General features: G+C 37.2%; 1 protein-coding gene across 2 annotated transcripts in view; it reads right to left on the bottom strand.

Annotated features, from left to right (window-relative positions):
• LOC104068330 (contactin-3) overlaps window positions 1-16,924 on the bottom strand; it is a 111,385-nt gene that overhangs the window by 27,613 nt on the left and 66,848 nt on the right. For both annotated transcript variants that reach the window (XM_054076138.1, XM_054076139.1), the window contains exons 4-9: window positions 14,516-14,719; window positions 14,120-14,222; window positions 12,239-12,423; window positions 4,315-4,451; window positions 1,941-2,070; window positions 624-774 (exon numbers count right to left, since the gene is read on the bottom strand). In XM_054076138.1, the coding sequence (XP_053932113.1) occupies window positions 624-774; window positions 1,941-2,070; window positions 4,315-4,451; window positions 12,239-12,423; window positions 14,120-14,222; window positions 14,516-14,719 (910 nt within the window). The remainder of the gene's footprint in view (window positions 1-623; window positions 775-1,940; window positions 2,071-4,314; window positions 4,452-12,238; window positions 12,424-14,119; window positions 14,223-14,515; window positions 14,720-16,924) is intronic.

The raw sequence follows: 16,924 nt of genomic DNA, 5'->3' as shown, positions 1-16,924 counted from the left end.
CTCTCACCATTCAGCTCCAGTGTTTGGTTTTATGAGGTCCATCTTGCAATCATCTGGAAAGCTTTGCATAATTGTGTATGTGTGTGTGATGTACAATTCTGAGTCATCTTTCTAAAAACTTTTCCCACATAAACAAACACAGTACTAGAACCGTAAAAATAAAAGTAATAGAATAGTAAGAGTGCTATTCCCAATTATTAAGTTTTGCCAACTACAATTTTTTTCTTTTAAAGCCTTCTTTCATCTCTCAGCCACATTATCACCACAGCTGTAATACATGTCATGCACCTCCTTGCTAGTGTTTTCAGAGTATTTTGTTAAAGGCTTTTAGTACTGTTTTATAAGCTTTGCATTTTCATTTTTCTACCTGTATCTGGTTCTCTCTAAATCAAGCCAAACTCTACATTAAACTGAAAATAAAAGGTGGCCCTTGACCTTGAAGAAAGCTATATGCATGTACTCTCAGTACTGAGATATAATGACAATCAAAAACCAAGCAAACAATGCCCCTCAGCTAGACAGACTTCAGAGAGACTTTGTATGTACACAACAGACTACTTCATAAAATGACATAAACAAGCTTTTGGTAAGATTAAAATAAGTAAACCAATGCAACTTGATACCTTCCATTTTCCTGTAGCTGCTCACCTCCCTTCTTCCAGGAACATTTGGCCTTAGGGGAAGCTTTGGGCTTGCATTCAAAATCAACTGTGCTGCCTATTTGAACCTGGATCAGTTTCTTCATTGGATTCTTGGAAAAATCTGGAGCAGAAGCTAAAACAGAGGAGATTGTAATAGTGAAATAAAGCACCTTTAATTATATTAATGATACTACTATTTAGCACATACATGACACTTCTCAGATTCCAAATGTAATTAAAACTCTGAATTATTTAGTTCAAATGGATCTTCTATTGGACAATTACTCCTTTCTTCCCCTTACACCTGTACAAAAGTAAAGGACCCAGTTGTGCGGAGCACATCACCTAAAATGCCCAGAAGATCACACCACCTTTATCTGGGCTGAAGCTCAGTGAACCCAATGAGCATTAAGCACATGCCTAACTTTATGCTTTGATGAATGTGAGTGTACATGACTCGTCTGAGTCCAGGGACAACAGTCAACACCAGCAGTCTCATTAAAACTCAAGGAACTGGTTGGCTGCTAGTTTTGCCTGAGAGTACAATGTCAGATTGGATATGTTAGATGACATAAAAGTACAGTGAAGCTCATTCCAAATGGGTATAGCCTGCATTAGGTAGCACTTTAGAACAGGCACATGGCTTCTATCCATACAACTCTGCACTTTGCAAGGAAATTCAGTATTTTAAGAGATTGTGTCTGAAGGAGCAGCCTGCTGACTGACTGGAACCTTAACAACAAAAAGTAAATAACTGAAGTCCCCAAAACAGCCTGTTTTTACAGGCTTAGTTTTCACAGAATCAAACAAAGGACTGTCACTATTTTTGACTCAAGCACATGCTGTCTGAATGACTGAATGACAATTCTTTGTCCCCTTGATCTAGAAAGGCTGCACATAAGAGCATCCTATTGCTTTTAAACAGCAGGGCTCCCTGGGGAGCACCGGAGCGTGGTGCAGAAGGTGAGTGCCGCTGACTGATGTGCTGAGCCAGTGCTGCCTCCAGACCACACCAGCAGTTTTAATCTTCAGGCCTGTGTCCAAGCCCCCATCGCTCTCTACCCCTAATTAATAATTTAGCTGTGTTCTGTTTTAAAGCAATGAATGACCGGGCTGCAAATCCTCTGGAAACAGATGAGTCAACTCCTCAGCACTGCAGATAAAAACATACCAGGTCTATGAAAATGTTTATTTCTGTGTGAGCTAAATCTGACATTATGATGAGGTGGAATACAACCCAGGTGGAGGGTGTGTAGAGAAGAATGGGGCTTATGCTTTAGTGAAAAAGGAAAATCTTACCTACAACCTTGAGCTCAGCACTCGAATAGATGACACCATGTTTATTTTCAGCTATGCATTGGTATCTGCCAGAATCTGTCAGATTTAGATTTGATATTGTAAGTGCACCATTTTCAATTTGGATCCTTCCCTGAATATTAAGAAAAATATCTTTACTGATGATCCATTTGCTGTGAAAATTTTAAAATAATTAAGAAATATGAGAGCATAAATACAAAAAATAGGATAAATACAACAGCATAATCCTGAGAGCAGTTTTAAAATAAGTGACATGACTGTACCATGTTATGGCAACAGTGATCAAATAAGGAGACTTGTCAACACAGTGTATGAAACAGATTCTTCAAACTTGCTCAGTTTCACAGAGGCTTTCTAATCTCAAATATCCTCAATATTCCCCCAGAAATATGACAAAACCATGGCTGGCTCCTCACGACCGACCAGAGTATCCAAACTATACAGATGGCACTGGCATTTCATGCTATTTAGAGATTTCACACATGCCATTTGCTAATGAGTTCTCTGTAATACTATGCAGAAAAAATTCCAAGAGTCATTAAGTGAAAGGCACACATCTAACTGCCTTAGAACTGACAAAGCTTCTCAAGTATAGGTATCGTCTCACCTTGCTTATTTTCAAGAAGCTATATGAATTCCAGTAAGTGACTAATTTGAAGGATGGCATGACAGGAACTGGTGAGAAAAGGAATCAGTAGCAAATATAAAACCAAACGTATCTCTCCTTAGGGGGAAACCAGAGAAACAACTTTGAACCAAAAGAACAAATTATCTGCTCATAGACATTTTCTGGGTTTTTTTTGAGCAGAAGTGCCTAACAAGTGATGTGGATGTGGCTCAGCAGCCTTTTCTTAAGGACATGTACTTAGAGGTATCCCCAATGCAGAGCGACTCCAGCTATCTATGGGCAGCCATAAGAGCTCAACTCAGCTCCTCCCTTGACAGGTCTCCTCCCAGTTTATTTCAAAGTGCTCAGTCAGTTAGACAACGAATAAACGCTGAACAGGAAGAAGTCTAAGTCTCCAATGTTTTGATCCTCTCTCTAGCATCCCAAGCTGCTCTTCCTACTCTTCCTAACAGAAGATTTGTATCTGGAGAAGGGGAGCTAAGCAGAACAAACCCAGCAGATTTTTGTGGAGGAGACCCAGCATGAACGTTGCAGCAGAGGAGCTGAGGACAACTAATCACAATATCGAGAGAACTTCTCTTCTGATGCCTCCTTAGCACCGGCTCTCGAACAGTTTGTGCTACAGTTTACAGTCCTTAAACGCTTCCAGAGTGAGCCACGCTCATGGTGTTACGCTATTTTAAAAGGCAGGACACCAATGCTCAAAAGTGGAGAAATGGGAAGACGGAATAAGAGAAGGTCTTTTTGTCCTTACTGAGGCAAAAAACCACATTAACTTAGTGACATTGTGTGATATGATAACAATGCTCTTAAATCACTAAGATGAGATTCTGTACTCCCTCACTCAATCTGCCCACAAAACACTGCCATTTCTTCTAGTGAGCATGTAACTACAGCACTCTGAGTGGTAAGAAATGTTTTTCAGTGCTTAGATCATTTTTCATAGCCATCCACTGAATACACTCGAGCGGCCACTTGCTCTTCTTCAACTGCAGATGCCAACGTTGAGCACAAAGCATTGGCCAGGGGCAAAATACCTTCCCTGCAATGGCACAGTGCCCACAGTTTATGTTCCCAACTACTTGAACTGGGCAGTTTTCCCAATGAAACAGTGAGATTTCAAATCAATATGGGCAACATGCTTTTCCGCACTTCTGATCTGGGAAGTCAAGCACCTCACCTTCTAAGTAAGAGTTCTCTTCTCTGTCACCAAATGCATGACTTTCCATTAATTTACTTTAATAACTGTATTAAAATAAATACCTACATTACTTGCTGTTGGTATTTCACTCTTCAGGTCAAGAAGTTCTATATTCTGAATTTTTAGAATTTTTGTCTTCCTTAAGTTTGAAAAGATTTTCTTATTGCCTCTAATCAAAGGTCAATGGCAAATATAACAAAGTACTTAAAGTTCTCTATCACTCATTTGTGGTTGTTAATGTAAAATGTTAACTTTCTTCTCCAGTCTTTCCTTAAATACTTATTTGTATGGTTTTATCATTGCTTTAAAATCTCCTTTTAGTAGGGAAATTTTTGTACAACATAATTTGTCTGTGATTCTGGTACTGCATCTTTTTAAGCTTCCATCTGGATGCTCTTGACAAACATATGAAAAACAGTATCAAATATTTCTCATGACTAATTACATGGACTTTCCCAAACTGTCATGGTTGTATGAAGTACTGTTAATTTTGCATAGCATCACCTTTTTTCAAAACAGAATGTTACCTCTGGTGACAGTTGGTCTCCATTTTTCAGCCACCTGTAAGACGGTTTGGGCTTTCCACTTGCTCTGCAGTCCCAGTACAAGGTGTCTTCTACAGCAACTTCAATATCTTTTATTGTCTGGATCCAGTGGGGTTTTGCTGCAGATTAAATGCACGTCAACAAGTAAGACCCTAAGAAGTTATTGTTCCGTATGTGAATCAAAGGGTTAATTTGCACAGCAGTGACCTGTGGACTGGTTTATATCACCAGAGATTCTCAGTGGTTCTGCTTCAAGTCACCTAATGGAAGAAATTACTCACTCTTCCTTTTATACATTTTTATTACAAGGAGTAAACTAAAAGAAAATTGAGATTATGGATCGCTAAAGCTGAACTAGTGAAACCAATATGAAAATCACCAACGCTTAAACAACAAAACTTTGAAATTGAGCTAAATATAAGATAAAGAAATTAGTGGTGATACTGGAATTAAATAATTGATGTAGCTAAATCATCAACTTAATACTGAAAAGAATCCTTTAATTCCTCAAAATAATGTAATGGTATGTCAGCCTTAGTTCTAAATACCATTTGAATTGTTTTCTAATGCTAATCAGTACTTAACTGGATGAATACATGGATATATGAGACTGTTTTTGAAAGCATTAGTCTTAGCACAGCATTTGGATGATGCAAATCGGAATACGGCCCTTAAGGAAGTCCATAAAAATCACAGATCTTTGAACAAACTGTAGATGTATTAATACCATCCATACTTCAGAATTACCTAAAATACAATAATATAATTAAAAATGTAAAGACAGAGTTTAAAACATCTGTTAGAGCTTTCATAAGGTGTAAAAAAAAACCAACTCACTTGGCAAATAAACATCTCTGCATGACAAATGACAACAGCAGACAACAGCAGTTTATTCCTTTTTTGCTTTGTTTCACACAACAGCACAACAGTGTTTTATAGCCAGTTTTTTGTGAATTTTCTTTGAATTTCTTCAATTTACTAGAAAGTTTATAATCTAAACATATACTATCTCTCCAAGAAAAGATAAATTCTAGACACTGGTGCATGGAGAAAACAGATAAAAAGTAAGATGAAAACTGATTGCAAGTACATAGCTAAGGGCCAAAGAACTTCTGGAGTCAATTTGATTACCTTAAAGGTTCTCCTAAGTTGACATCTTAGGAAACTCTCATAAAACTCTCATATCAAAACAACTAGAAAGAAAAAAAGTCCCTGGTGATACAGGAAAATATCATTATTTAATATATGAGTTTTGGAAGCACAGAAGGTCAGATTAATTCCCGTTGAACTTCCTACTACAATGGAGTTACATTAGCAATTAATTCAGACCAGGGAAATTAATGACTTGCCTGTGGCCACAAGGGAAGTCTGTAGCGCAGCTGAGAGCTAAACCTGCTCCACTGCCACAGGCACAAGACCAACAGACCAACGTTTGGATGAGGGCTGTTCTTAATTTCATTTTAAAAGGTTCATTCTTTCCTAGCATACTGATTTTTTTCTCTATCATACATTCTGCAATACAGTGATAAGATCTCAACATGATCATGTACAGCACCATACTTTTATGATAACAAAGATTAATACCATTTAATGTATACATATTTAGGATTAACTTCTCACAGAAGAATATACTACAATGCATTCATTGAGATATTAACTTAGGAGGTTTTGGAATTCAGCCAGTATTTGCTCACAGTGAAAGCTTCTGTCATTTCTTTTGTTTTCCACATCTCTTTTACCCTGTGAGTATTAATGACTTTCACTGATTTGAGAATGTTATACTATATACACTCTCTTTATTAAAGACTGGGTTTAAAAGACAGGATAACCCGATCTTCGTGTCACACAAATGCACTATCTTACTAATATTAATTTACGTTAAATCTTGACAGTTAACGTTAACAACACTGGAGTTCAAGAAGAGCCACTGCTTTATCACACACTGTCATTTGGCATACTTGGCCCACAAGTGTCAAGGGGATGAAAGCTCAGGACTCCATGTCAGAATGCTTCCTGCACTTTGCATACCTAAATATTTATGCTACAAGCAACAGTGCATGAATTATTTAAGATCCATACATGTGCAATATTTCACATCTGCTGCACATCTCCACTTGAAAATAGGAATAAATATAGTCTGTTTTCAAGTTCAAGATCTTGGATTCAATTCCACTGATCAAAACATATTGTCTACATTACAAATCTTCATTTTACGACTCTTCATGTCAGATATTGTCCATTGGAGGGTTTCCCAAGTCTCCACAGAAGACAAGATAAACTGGGTGTTTTTGGAAAGCATGAAAGCAAGACAACGATTCAAACCAGAAATGAACAGAATAGAGCTGCCTAATAATTCTCACAATGTGAGAAATTTATGGTGCTTGTTCATTCGCAAGAGAGTGTTGATGTAGACTTTAGTGATTTTCTCCGGGAAGGCTCTTTTCTCTTCAAATTACTGATGAAGGCATTCAGCACAAAGAAAAATACCCTTTTCAATCTGCCACATCTCGAAGTCTTTAAAAGTGGCTGTAAGAGTATTAAAAACTCTTTGAAAAAGAACAATTTGACTAACCAGTTCAAAATTGAAAAGGCAGCTAACCAGGGCCAATTCTAGCTGGGAATATTCCACTTAATACTCCAAATCTTGGCAAAGATAGGCACGCTGCAGCACCTGAGAAAAGTGCATACAGAAGGTCACACTTCCTGTCATATCACGTAGATATGTACATCTACATATCCTTTCAAGAAACAGGCATGATGTTCCAGGTTCAACACTGTCCCTCTTCATTAAGCTCTGCCTGACCGTACCTAAGTGATTCTGAATATACAGCTTTATTCATTGTGTGGTCTAGTCCCACTACAACATCTGTGCTGCTGAAGGAAGACTAATGACTTGGTAACAAAACCTCATCCTCCCATGGAGCTTCTGCATTGGTTTGGTTCTTCCTGAGGAGACACCACTCTTTCCTCCTTAAGCAAGGAATGGGCAAGTGGGCAACATAATTTAATTGGGATGGAAAAAAAAAAAGAGATGATGTCATGTAAGTTGAGAGGTTGGAATTTAATTTTAATGGAGACTGTAGTGCAGGGTTAGAGACTGTGACAGGAATCCGTACTGTGTGATGGTATTAAGAATACTTAGGAATTTGCCGTGCAATCTTCACGAAAGACTCATCTACAGTTCCCTTAGGACGAAATCCTTGTAGGTAACTGATTTTCTAAAGAAGGTTAGCTCTCAGCCTTGTGGTTGGGCACACCAGCCTGTATTTTGCTTCAATCGCTTTTGCCTAAAATATTCCTTGTAATTCTCATGGTCCTACAGGCAACAAGTGATACAAGTGCCTAACTTAATAAATTAATTTATCCCACTGAGAAGACTTGGTCACCTTTTTATGGGTACAGTCACTCTTTTCTTCCAGCTAACTAAGCCAGGCAAGACTTCCTGAAGAAAAACTGTTGCTTCATTACACTGTAGGGCATCCCTGTAAGCCATAAGGAAAGAAGAAACAGTTTTTTAGACTTCTAAGAAACACTTTGCAATGAACTTTCTGGGGCTGGATATGAATGAAGACCAACTGCAATGAGTGACTGTGGTGGAGCTCCTGAAAGCAATGCCTGAAGAATCTGACACTCTTCAGAAGCTTTGCCAAGATCCAATTTGCAAATTATTTGTGGGGTATCATGCACCATGCATGTCAACTTCTATCTTTATATATGATTTCCTTCAGAGTAGGAGACTCCGATAAAAATCTTTTAATTCTGTAAGCCATAGGGATAGCATGAAGGAAAGGCAGAGCTTCAGGCTCACGACTTTTGTCCAGGCACTGTGCTCTCCCAGAGAGTACTGAGGTCTGCAGTGACTCTGCTTGGATGCAGAAGACTATGGGAAGCTCTTCCAGGACAGGCCCTAACTGGGGCTTGCACTTCAGTTGAAGTTTGCTTATACACGTTTTACTTCAAAATTTACAGTATGACAGCTAGGCTGGAAATCTCCTTTGAAAATACCTTCAGACAGCTCAGCAGTTGGGCAATAAATCAGAGCCCAAAGGAACTTTCCATAGTTCAAAAGAAAGCAGCTATGAAGCATACTGGTGAAATAAACAGCCAGAAGAATGTAACCTTCATTTTTCTAGGTAGTATACCTGAAAGTCAGGCTATGACACACTGATGCCTACAGTGGTGATGAACCTTATTTCTTTTTTCAAAGCTCCAAGTGACTTGAAGCATGAATAACTTTTCTCTGATGTAACAACTGGGCCTTAAGAAGCATCTAACACATCCCTGAAGACACCTCCATGAACAAGGTAAGAGGCTATTAGACAAAAGCTTTAAATAGTGAGGCTCTTCCACATACATGAATAGCATAGTTTCAGTATAAATTTGGTGGTATGCTATTAGCAAAGAAATTAATAAAATATAAAAGTATTTTTATATATACTAAAAAATTACTATACAGAGTCTATGTATTACTGGGGGGTTTGTCTTTGCTATCACAGACCACCACTGCAGACCAAAATGAGAGGAGAAGCAGAATCTTTTTTCTCCCTGTTAAACACTTTACTTCAGTACAGTCGAGCATGAATTCTGTTAAATCACCATGTGCTAATTAAGAATATATTCTCTTCAATTATACTTTAAATTAATTGCTTTATGTATCTCTACCACGTTACATGTTTAATTGCATCTTAAAATACAAAAAGGTAATTGTTTCGTCTCTTCTCATTTTTCAATGCTATGAAAAGTCTCCATGGATTCTTTCTTCTTCTATTCTGTCTTTACGGAAAAGGCTAATAGCAATTACAAATGAATCCACTAATAAAAGGAAAGCAAATTATTTATATATTTAGATTTTATATTAAATCAAAGTCAGACAATCTTGTCCTATTTTTAGCACATTCTGAACTCCCCTGAGGAGAAAAACTGGCATTAGACTAATGTTGGAACTGTACAAAGGACAAAAACCTGAACACTCTTGTTAGGTTTTTCTTGATAAAATTCTACATGAGAAAAAAAGGAAGATTAACAGTCTGTTAGTAATGTTTTGAAAGAACCCAAAATAGCTGTTTTAGAGTATTTATTTTAATTATTGACTTCAACTATGGCTTAAGACTTATATTTAAAACTCATAGTGAAATTAGAAAAAACAGACTCATTTTAGTTTTCATAAAGAGAGTTACAGATATGCACAGAATTTCTAAACCAAATTTATGAGTATTTTTGAGAAAACTACTATGGATACAATTAAAGTTGAGCCTATGTTCAAGTGCTTTGTGATTGCAAGACTATAATTCATTACCGGAAGAAGAGGCAGGACGGCACAGGACACATAACTGATTTTTTTTTTTTTTAATCAAACCGTTTATGCACTGAAAAACCCAATTTTCAGAACTCAAATTTTACAGCTTCAGCTCATAAAACAAAGCAAGAGAATAAGAGTGTTTTGTTTCATAGCAGAGCCATGAAGTATTTCAAGCTTTTGTTTAGGACTAGCTTTATGCATCATTTAGAAAGAATCTTTAAAATCTGCAAAGGAAGAAAAAACCTTCTGTTTTTCAGTCAAATGGAAAATTTTTGTCTATTTTTTTCCCCCGAAGAGATTTATTTTTCACATTATTTCACTAAGACAACGTAGAAAAGGTAAACCCCAATTCTTCTTATATGATTTCTTGGGTAAGCCAGAAACTTGCTTTGTTCTTTTGAGGAGCGACAAAATAATACTTTTCACTGTTGAAATACAAATAAATTTGTCCATTTGCAATTTACATATTTTTCTATATAACATTAGTAGACATATCTTGCCCTTCTACCAATAAAATGTTTTAACAGCAGCCATAGATTTGATTCATCTTTGCCAGAGTTGGTAACTGTTGGCAGATGGATGGGTTTTATTCTAAGTCTTCAGGATACTGCATTAATTTCTCCCAAATTCTCATCTGCTTTTAGAACAACTTCCTTAAATATTGATCTTTCATTGGAAGGCCGAGTGGCATATGGTTAGATTTCTTTACCACACAGATTTCTGAGCTTTGATATCACAGCAGCAAGCCACCAGAAGATATTACCTTCAGTTACAGAACATTATTAATCTAGAGACAGAATTAAAATCCTTCAAATTATCAAGAAGTGTTAAAATGATCCTGTCCTGAGCACAGACTAGTTGGCATTCTATTGCAACAACAAAGCAAGTAACAAAATAAGAAAGATTACTTAAATCTACTTAATTCTCCAGAATGGGTTTCATTAAACAGAGTAAATTAAATGAAACAGTTGGAGTGCCATTAATGTCATTACAGGTCTCATTATTCTTTTTACGCTAAACATCCATATTAGGGATGAGTCTAATATGGGAAGACATTTGTACTGGAATATGAACTCTATTTGAGGGTTCAAATCCCTTCCTGGATTTGTAAAGAAAATATTCACACTGATTTACTGGTCACAGAACTGCAACTCATTTGCTCTTATTGATTAGCAACATTCTTTATTTCAGCTCTGCATCCTTTAATGAGCAAAACAAAACTTGGGAAGCAGGTCAAATACCTCAAGATTGTCCACTGTCATAATTACGTTACAAGGACTAATGAACAAATCTACTCTATTTTGTACATAGTTTACATCGTGTCTTACAACTGCCCTGATTTAAAACTAGAGTAGGAATACTAAGCCAAAGTGATGTACAAATCACATCTTGTTTGAAACATTTCAAGCAGCTAATAAAAGTCACTTTATAAAATCAACTACATAGTGCCAGGTTGGGAATGACAGACGACACTGTCAGATGAAGCATCTTGGGTCTTTTGCCCTATGTTGTCCACAGGATTTCTCAAAAAGTGGTAATTACAGCTAGTGTATGGAAAATTAAGGTTGCTCCAAGTCCCTCATCCAACCTAATCTTGAGTATTTCTAATGATGGGGCACTGATTCAGGGTAACTATTAAATTGGAAGCTGAGGAAGGAAGAGATCTCTTTTTCTTCCTCCTTATAAAATCCGTTGTGCCTTAAATTAAAATCTTCATTTACAAAAGTCCACATTGCAGCTCTCCCCGTGTTCTAACAAACAACAGCTTCCTATCTAGAAGTAGTAACCGGAAAGAACATTTGCTCAAAGTTGCATAGCAGTTATGCTTTATGCTTTCTTATACAACTTAAAAAAAATAAAATATCTTTTCTCAAATATTCTTACATGAGGAACAGCATTCCAAAGCACAATCTGAAAACACTCTTTAAATTGCCATTTACCTAAAGAAAATTATATTTGCTGAGATCTGGCTTTAACAAAAATTGTCAATTACCATTTTGTTGCAAACCACTCTAGCTTTAAAACACCACCAATATGCTTTGCCAATATTCATTTCACTCTATAGCCTTACATGCACAAGAGACTCTCTCTGTTTCCAGCTATTAAATTTAGTATTATTTCATTTCCTATACTAGATTATATTCTCTCATTTATTTACTCAATTTAAAATAAAATTGGCTGCTTTGAAAGCAGCAAAGGATTGAAAGTATCCGTCAGTAATCTTTTCCTAAAGCAAGATAGAATTTTTATTTCCTGTAAATGTGAAGCCTAAATGATCCCCCCAAATAATTAAATTGACTGAAAATCTAAGGTTTCACCAATAGACCAATCAGAAGGGTTTCTAAAAAAGTCTTTCCGTCATAGAAAAATAAGCACAAGCACTTTCTACAGTACTCTTAGACACCCTTTTGAGCTTGGACATTTATTAGAAAAGTTATGAAAAAGCCTGGTAAAGAAATTCTCATTCTCTTCAAGTAGTTAAGAGACCATGGATTTTTAAGTACAAATGCTTGATGGTATTGCAGAAGCTGTAAAACCAGAGTACCCTCGAGCGTTTTCTATTTTATGCATAAGACGGGTGGGAGAGAGATAGAGATGGTTTCCTACCGTAGTACGTGAGACGCCCTTTTGCAATGTTTTTTCCTCTTGAGTTTTCAGTAATACATTCATATAGCCCTGCATCCTCTTGTTGGAAATTAGGTATTTCAATCATGCCATTGGATTTCCTCAGCTTTATTTTACTTGGAAATGGCAGACCATCACTTCTTCTCCAGTTAATCTGAGGCACGGGGCTAAAAAGAAAATAACAGTATCACAAACAACTTTGCTTAAAGTACATGATTGTCAAAATTAGCTACTTAAAGTAATATACAAAAAAACTCAGGAGTGACTAAAAGCTTGGATTAAAAGTTGTGTTCATATTGTATGTGACAGATGGTCAGACACTATTGCTACTGATCTGCATATATCGTTCTGTTCTACATGCTATTATTGGTGGTACGGAATTTTACTGTGTGACTGTTCAATGACTGTAACATTTCTGGAAAACCAGCACTGGCATCCCCTGAAGATGGCTAAGATTTACCAGTGAGTTCCATGGAAGGGGAAATCAAGGCAAGTCTTTTGAAATTCCCATCCTAAAACAGCCATTCATTCTCAGATTTTAAAACTCTCACTCACCGAGCTGGGGAGCGACAGCAATAGCATGTGCTTGAGTTATCAATCTCACATTTAACATTATGAACACCTGACAAAGCTGTCTGCAAATAAACTGCAAGATGGTAAGTAAATACATTTACAGAAACTTAAATGCTTTTTCAGATCATTTGTGAAAGACAAAAGGTATCAGGTTTGAGTGAAATGTCATTCAGAAGTGGAATGCATTTTACGCTTTATTTCCACTCTAAAGGAAGAACACTATTAAGAAAGCATCAAATACACTTAACAGTAAAGTTAGGACAAAATTTTTGCTGACTTTAACAACAGTTCCTTCTACACAAAGAAAGCAGAACTAGGTCAAAGTCTATATGTAAAACTACACTGGTATTATTCAAAATAATTTGAAATGAAACAAATTCCTGTGTCACTAACATATACATTTTAATTCTAAAGAAAATTAACAACATAATCCAGGAGCGCCGTCCAGGCTGGGATCTACCCAGCGGGGCAGCAGCTCTGTGGAAAAGAATCTGGGGGTTGTGGCGGTGATGAGCTCAATATGAGCAAACATTGTGCCGCTGCAGCAAAGCCACAGGATGCTGGGCTGCATCACCAGCAGAGATAAGCAAGTCATTATCTCATTCTACTCAGTGTCTGTCAGGCCACACCTGGAATACTGTGTCCTGTTTTGGTCTCCGCTGTGCAAAAAAATGATGCAGACAGGCTGTAGAGAAGGGCCACAAAGATGATCAAAGGACTCAGGATCCTACCACAAGAGGAAAGGCCAAGAAAACTGAGTTTGTTCAGCCATGAAAAATGAGGGCTCAGGGGAGACCTTGTGACCATATCCCAGGGAGGCTACAAAGAAGATGAAGACTCCCTTTTTACAAGGAGTCACATGGAAATAACAAGAGGTAACTGGTAAAATTTACTCCCAGGGAGATTCCAACTGGACACAAGAGGAAAACTTTTCACAATGAGAACCATTAGCCATTGGAATAGCCTCCCTGGGGAAGTGGTGAATTCCCAAACATCAGACCCTTCTAAGATTTAGGAGAACAGGGTGTTGGGCCAGCTTGTCTAGATCATGCTGTGGCCCAGAAAGGTTGGACCAGATGATCCTGGAGGTCCCTTCCAACCTGATGTTCTATGATACCATGAAAAATGACTCCAAGACTCATTGCCCTCTTATTCCAAGGCAATAATTGTGATGATGAAAACAGGATCTTTAGAAAACACCTACAAAGCCACTGCCAGAACTCCACATCTCTTGTGCAGATGAACCTTAATGTGCTTCCACTTCCAGTATATATGAAAATAGAAACTTACTTTCCAAGTGCAAAGCATTCTAGCTTCACAGTTGAGCCTTTAGCTGCAGGCAGTGTCTCAGGAAACTGAACTTCTATTTTGGGTTCATATTCTCCCATCACACCTATATGAGACAATTGAAAAAGGTAAATTTTAAATCCTTTTTTCTCTCCTTAGCAACACATCACAATTAATTCAAAACCAACCTCTCACACTCCATTTAGAAATGCAAGCAAAGGGACCTCCCACTCAAATCACTGCCAGACACAGAAGAGGAGCGCGCAACACAAAACAGTTTATCTTCTTATAAAGCAACCACCACCCTGAGAGTGCATAAAAGGTTACACTGTAAGAGGCTGAAATGTTTACAGGCAACTGGTTGTATAATTTATTGACAACGCAGAAGGGAAGTCATACCATCCGTCCGCAGCACAAGAGGAGTCGGTGACCCAAGAACTTGGCTGTTGGTCACAGTGCTGGTTACAACACAGGTATAATTTCCTACATCTGATGGTTCAACTTTGGCTATGTAGAGGTGACCGGTCTCTTGGGATACAAAACGACGACTGTCCTCTTGGACAAATGATGGATATTCATTGAAGATCCAAGCAAATGACAATTCTAATTGGTAATAAAAGAGAAGTAAAGACGTTTTGTAGGACTTTTCACTTTTTTTTTTTTTTTCCTTCAAATACCAGTTTATTATTGTGTTGTATTTTCAGTATTGTATTATATATAATGCTACATCATTTAACAAACAACATCAAGGAATCAATGATGAAGAGAAATAAATTTAAAGCTACTAGAAAAAAGCAACCTCCCCAAAAGACACAACTAACTCTCTTTTTCACCAAGGCCGTATCTCCTCCAGCAGAAGAAAAAGGTGAAAGGGATTCAAAATACTTTACACCAGGATAACTTTATCAAGTTTTTTTTTTTTTTTTAATGGCTTACTATGCATGGAAAGACACGCAGACAGCAAAATCGAGACCAAACTTCGCTGAAACGGAAACATTATTCATTCAGTAGCTACTTAACAACTTCTCTAGATACTTACCAGATAGAAACAGCACAGGTGTATGCAAGTGAACAGAATGTCAAAAGAAGCACAAATTCCCTGTAGGGCTCTCCACAGTGCAAAACTGCTTATTTGATAAAAAAACCCATGAACGCCATTTTAAAAAGTCTGTATGAAACCATAAAGTACCTTTCACTACCATTCATTATGGGCATTTGAAAGAAAAAATACACTTCAAAAGACAAACTAAGATATTTAGCAAAATCTGCATTATAATTTGTTATTTTCTTTTCAGAAAACTACTCTAAGCTTTGTGTGTTGAATTTTAATCGGCAAAAGCCCCTTCCTGTGCAAGGCCATGTGCTTCTCTCATTCATATCCTACAGAACCAAAGGAAATTAATTTTTAATGGTTTTCCAGGCAAGAAATAATTTTTCACCCAAGTGCCACTCAGCTGAAAGTTTATAAAAAGATTACAGCTTCTGCAATTGCTAATTAGAGACAATTATAGCTCGACTGACCTGCCTTCACACTAAAATATCTTGTAGCGTTAGCACTGCTCCTATAAGATGTAGATCATCCCTTTTTGCACCGGTTTAATTTTAAGGCACATAAATCTGGACGCAGTCATGAAATGGAGAGCAGGCACGTTCATAGGCTTCACTGTTGAGTATGAATACGTACTCAGGAAAGCGCTAAGCCAACAGGACAATTTAGCACAAGGTAAGATTGTGCAGATGAAAAAACATTCAATAAATGAAATTATTAAAATATTTATGGACTAACTAGTGCAAAAAAAGGCATCAAATGAAAAGGCTTATCATAATTGCATTTAATTATCCTCTAACAATATTTAAATCCATGCCATTAACATAATTTTACAGGAGTGATGTGGATGAACAATTAACAGATCCAGAACTTTTCTCAAGAGTTAAACTTTTGTTATATTTGGAAACACTGTTGAAAGCAGCTTTCTACCCTTCCGGACATGCTGCATGTCTCCTCAGGTGAAACAATGGCTTTCTCTAGAAATTCCTCCCTATGTAACATGGGAGGTTTAATGATTTTATGCTTAAGAAGCCAACAAGGATTTGCCAAGAAAGGTCAAGGCAGGCAGTGCAGTGGGAATCTACTTTGACTTTAGCAAGAGTTTTGAGGCGTGCCACAAGAATCTCATACACAAACCGAGGGATATTTATACAGTCAACAAAAAAAATACTCTGTATAGCTCTTCTCCCATCTTACAACACAAACACCAAGATGCAGGTGTCAATGGTTTGCTGTTGAATTGAGAGGGTTTGTTGAGTAAGCATCGCACAGCAGGTTGAGGCAGCTGTGCACCGTTCCGGCTGTGGTCTAACATCATTCAGTATCTATCAGACACTTCAAACAGAAAAAAAAATAAAACAAAAGTTACTTTTGAAAAAGGAAAAGAAGAAAAAGCACACCTGAAGAGTTTGAAGGGGACTACGACCTCTTTGAGGGCAAAGATTATATGGTCTGGCTAAAACCAGAAAGACCAGAAAATAAAACATAATTCCATCTCTACAGAGCAGCTGGATGAAGAGAGTGATCATAAAGCTGAGGGAAAGGCTGTAGACTAAAACAGCCACCAATTTAGGAATAGTAAGAAAAAAAAATAATTTACACTTTACGCTCTACATCAAACGGAGACATCCACAAGACACAAAAGTGCGGGAAGCCAGGCTTTATTAGTTCTGCTATTTATTGAGCTACTTGTTTTCTTTAGCTCAAATACAATTTTTTCTTTAAAAAAAAGAAAAAAGACAGTATTCAAAACATCTAGA

Source organism: Cuculus canorus, chromosome 11 (genome assembly GCF_017976375.1).
Source record: "Cuculus canorus isolate bCucCan1 chromosome 11, bCucCan1.pri, whole genome shotgun sequence".
In the NCBI taxonomy this organism is placed as follows: domain Eukaryota; kingdom Metazoa; phylum Chordata; class Aves; order Cuculiformes; family Cuculidae; genus Cuculus; species Cuculus canorus.
The sequence above is the reverse complement of the archived record's forward strand: the minus strand, read 5'-3'. Positions and strand labels throughout refer to the sequence as shown.